This window comes from Ipomoea triloba, chromosome 4 (assembly GCF_003576645.1).
Source record: "Ipomoea triloba cultivar NCNSP0323 chromosome 4, ASM357664v1".
NCBI classification, from domain to species: domain Eukaryota; kingdom Viridiplantae; phylum Streptophyta; class Magnoliopsida; order Solanales; family Convolvulaceae; genus Ipomoea; species Ipomoea triloba.
The window spans coordinates 23,743,072-23,747,259 of record NC_044919.1 but is presented as its reverse complement, the minus strand read 5'-3'; the positions used below and the strand labels follow the sequence as shown (position 1 = coordinate 23,747,259).

At 35.0% G+C, this 4,188-nt stretch overlaps 1 protein-coding gene across 1 annotated transcript; it reads left to right on the top strand.

The window, feature by feature from the left end:
* The first annotated feature begins 874 nt into the window (after positions 1-874).
* LOC116016021 lies at positions 875-3,588 on the top strand. Its single transcript, XM_031256188.1, has 3 exons — positions 875-2,645; positions 2,771-3,272; positions 3,389-3,588. The coding sequence occupies exons 1-3, from the start codon at positions 2,475-2,477 to the stop codon at positions 3,586-3,588; spliced, it is 873 nt and encodes a 290-aa protein (XP_031112048.1). The 5' UTR covers positions 875-2,474.
* The last annotated feature ends 600 nt before the right edge of the window (positions 3,589-4,188 follow it).

The window sequence follows — 4,188 nt, the reverse complement described above, 5'->3', positions numbered from 1 at the left end:
GGGGGGGGGGGGGGGGGGGGGAGACACTAAAAGGGAAAATTATAAGAAAATTAAGGGGATGTTTACTTAGTGGAAATTTTCCTGATTTTCTGAAAATTTTAGAAATTTGAGAGATAAAAAAGTAAAAACACGTTTACGTATACATGTTCTCATTTTGAAAATTGGGAAAAGTGTCTCTATTTAATAGGAAAACTGAAACAAGCTAAAAATGTGTTTTCTGATTTGAAAACTCGCGTGAACAGTAAAAAGTAGATGAGGTCATTTATTCGATTCCTATTGGCAGCGTGATTTCTTCTCACCTTTTCTTTCTTTTTCTTCCTCTACTTAGTGTACCAGTACCAGAGAGGCAGGGTAGAGGCGTTTCTTTCTTCTTCTTCATCTACTCCTTGTACTAGAGAGACAGAGGCGACCTGGGATCTTTCTTCTTCTTCGTCTAAGAGCGTCTAGTAGAGACGACTTCATAAACTGCCTAGACAGACGCGACTCTCCTCCGACGGAACTCCGCCCTCCTCCGGTCATCCCTATACTCGGCGGTCACTTCACTCCCAAGACAGAGTCCCCAAAGTCATTTGTTGGATCGTGCCCATCACCTCTCTCCAGGGTAAGCCTTCTTGATCTCAAAGACTACCCCATTTCAGTATATTTTGTTTATGATGTGCAATTTCAGTGTATATTTTTGGAGTCCTTATAGTACAGATCTTAAAATTATTTATGATGTGTAATTGTAGATATTTCTTTAGCCCTTACATAGCAGATCTGAAGAGTATTTATGATGTGCATTTTTAACTGTACATTTTCTGAGCTAAAATTTTCTATTGTGTGGACAATGTGCTGGTTGGTTCTCTTTAGGTTTGTTTTTGTATGTGTTTTTTTTTTTTTTTTTTTTGCTTAATTGGTTCTCTTATGGTGTCTGTGTTGTAGGGTTTTTTGTGTTCTATGTGGGAGGGTTTTTTGAATGTTTTATTTTTGCTATGGATAAAGTTCAGTGGAGTGAAATACCCTTCTAGGATGCTCTGTTCTGTTGGGTGGAGGACCCTTAATCACATTTTTCTACTTCAACCATGAGCTTGCATTAACGTTTTACTAGAAGAGTTGCTTAATTGGACACAAACTTGATTACCGAGTTGAGAAAGATTTAAAAATTAGAACCAGCAAAAGTATACAAATAGACAACTATCACATATTAGTATATTACTCTCAACTGAATTTCACAAACTAACCTCCAAAGAACCATCTAAAATTATATCCACTAACTCTTTAGATATGTGAAAATATAGATCTAAGGTGTATTTTGGTTCATGGGATTGGAGGAGATAGAACTAGCAATCCCTCTTAATTCCATGTTGTTCACTTTAATCTGGGAATAGGTGGCAAAACCCCTACACAATCACAGAAGTAGGGATAAAAATAAAGAGGAAGAGGGTATTGTTTTGGATAAAAGTAGTTTACAAGCCAATTAAAGCATGCACATGATAGTTATTTGGGATGATTTCAGAAAAGGTGACTAACTTAGCAATCCGTACCAATTGGTCCATGATCCACTTCGATATGAAAAAATTTTGTTCCCACCCTTCTAGAAAAGACATTCCATTCAAAAATATAGAGGTAATATAACCAGGTGCACCTATTAAAGTACAACAAATTTTAATCCAACAAATCGTTTTGTACTTGATTGAAATAAGCAGAGATATCATAAAACATTAGAAGCCCAAATTATAAACTGGAAGTATTTTGTTTGACATATTGACCTAGTGCACAAGTGTACTGATTTGGAGAACAATATGTCATTATAAGACAGAATTTGGTACAAAACTTTAAAAATTTAATATAAAACTAAACATCATAACAGTAAGGGGTTTAGGTTAGGAACAATATCTATTATTACCAAGTTAAAAGAGAGCCAAAAAAGATTCAGGATTTGAAAAGAACAAAATAAACTTTTACCAGGATTGTTTTGGGATACTGGATGTGAAAGAAGTGGTCACTCTATTAGATGAAAGAGGTGATTGAAGTAGAAAAATGTGGTGGGATGGATTGCAATTATGCTTAATCACCATGCTTAGCTTGCTACTTAATATATTAAATAGGGGATGTATTACCCTGCCAGTAGGAATATGATTGCTTAGACTAATTGACTAATTGTATGATTGCATAGTTATTTTAAAACATATGTGTTGCTTGCATATGATTGCATAGTTTTACCCTGCCAGTAGGAATATGTGCTGCTTGGTTTAAAACATATATTAGGAGGCAGGTTTTTAGCTATTTTATGTGCTCCTTAGGGCTGTAATATATTAATGATTGCATATTTACTTAGATGAATAACTTGGAAGAAACAAATGAGGAAGACGCAAAATGGCCTGATACAGCCGTTATACAATTTTTGACAATTTTAAATGAAAGAGTAAAAAAAAAATTCCTCCGAACTACTTTCACTAAAACCTTCAGACTGGAATGATATTGATTGGGAGATAATGGTGTTAGTTGGTCTCAGTTACGGGATGACTAAACTTAAAGGAAAGTGTAGCCGGCTGAAATTGATGTACGTGCAATTTTCTGAGTTGATTTCTCATACGGGGGTAACATACAACTCACTTACAAACACTGTGGATGCATGTGAGGATACATGGAAAAAATTTGAGAAGGTATGAACCCAAAAATTGAGTTATATTAGTGTAATAGTGCTGCTGAATTATTTCATTGAATTGTTTAATTTCATTGATTGATTTGTTTAATTGTTTAATTGAAACATAAACATCCTAAATTCAAGAGTTATAAGAGAAATAGTTGCAAGCATTACCAGCTAATGGCTGAGGTATTTGCCCGATCTGTTGCTACTGGAGGTCTTGCCAACTCGTCCATGCAAATGCCACTTAACTCTGATGAGGAACGCCTTGCCGATGATGAGTTCTTACGTGATGCAAAACCATCAGTAACTGAAGTTCCAACAGGTAATACTAGTTCAAAAGGGAAAAGGGGTTTGGATGAGATGATGGATTTTGTTGGTAGCGCGAGGAAGAGCATTAACAAGAAATGGAGGGATAAGTTGTATAATGCAATGGATACTGTGGCAGCTTGGGTACCTACATCAAAGCAAACTACATTTCGAGGTAGAAAAGGAGGAATGGTGACTCAAAATGTCATGGCGGTTTGCTCGCATGACATGATGTTTACATTTGTATATGCGGGTTGGGAAGGAAGTGCAAATGATTCTCGCATATTTTTAGATGCACTTTCAAAGCCTGAAATTGGGTTTCCCCTGCCACTTGAAGGTTAGAACATTTGATTAAACTTAATTTAAATTATTTATTAACTTAGCGTATTCAAATTTAATTTAAATCAATTTAATAGTATTTCATTAAGTATAGTCAATTTCTTGAATTAATAGGTCATTACTACGTTGTTGATGCTGGTTACCCAAATGTACCTGGTTTTTTGGCAGCATACCGCGGGGAGGCCTATCACTTGAATGAGTTTCGTGGCCAAGGACGAATACAAAATAAGCAAGCTCTATTTAATTATCGACACTCATCATTGCGGAATGTGATTGAGAGATGCTTTGGACTTTTAAAAGCGAGATTTAGTTAGACAAAGCCAAATCCCTATTGCATGTTGTGCATTACACAATTTCATACGATTGAAAGATATGGATGATCAATTAGCTAGCATGTACGGCATGCAAGATATGATTTTGGATGATGATGGTGGAAGCACTAGTGGAGTTGGAAATGATGGTGGAACCACTAGTGGAGTTGGAAATGATACCGTACAATTAGATATGAGTCAACAACATCAAATGCTACAAGTGCGTGAAGACATTGCAAATGCAATATGGGTAAATTATAATAATTGATGATGTACTCCATTTTATTTGTAATGTTTTGTAATAACATTTTGTAATGACATAACTTAGTCTTAATTAATTACTAGTCATTTTATTTATTTTAATTTTGTGTGTGTATATATATAAAGTATATAATTAACTAAGTGGAAAATGAATTTCGAAAACCAGTACTAGTAAACAATTTTTCAAAATTGAAAACAGAGAATGAAAATAGAAAATAGAAAATAGAAAATAGAAAACAATTTTCTGTTGGTAAACAGGCCCTAAGTGTGCACTCTTAGAAAGGAAAACATGCACTTGAAAGCTACAAAATGTGCACTTGAAGGCTAATTTTTTGCACTCAA

Coding starts and splice junctions, on each gene's coding strand:
- LOC116016021 (XM_031256188.1), top strand. CDS start 2,475: ATGGTGTTAGTTGGTCTCAGTTACGGGATGACTAAACTTAAAGGAAAG. Junction 2,646..2,770: donor CATGGAAAAAATTTGAGAAG/GTATGAACCCAA, acceptor CCTAAATTCAAG/AGTTATAAGAGAAATAGTTG. Junction 3,273..3,388: donor GTTTCCCCTGCCACTTGAAG/GTTAGAACATTT, acceptor TTGAATTAATAG/GTCATTACTACGTTGTTGAT.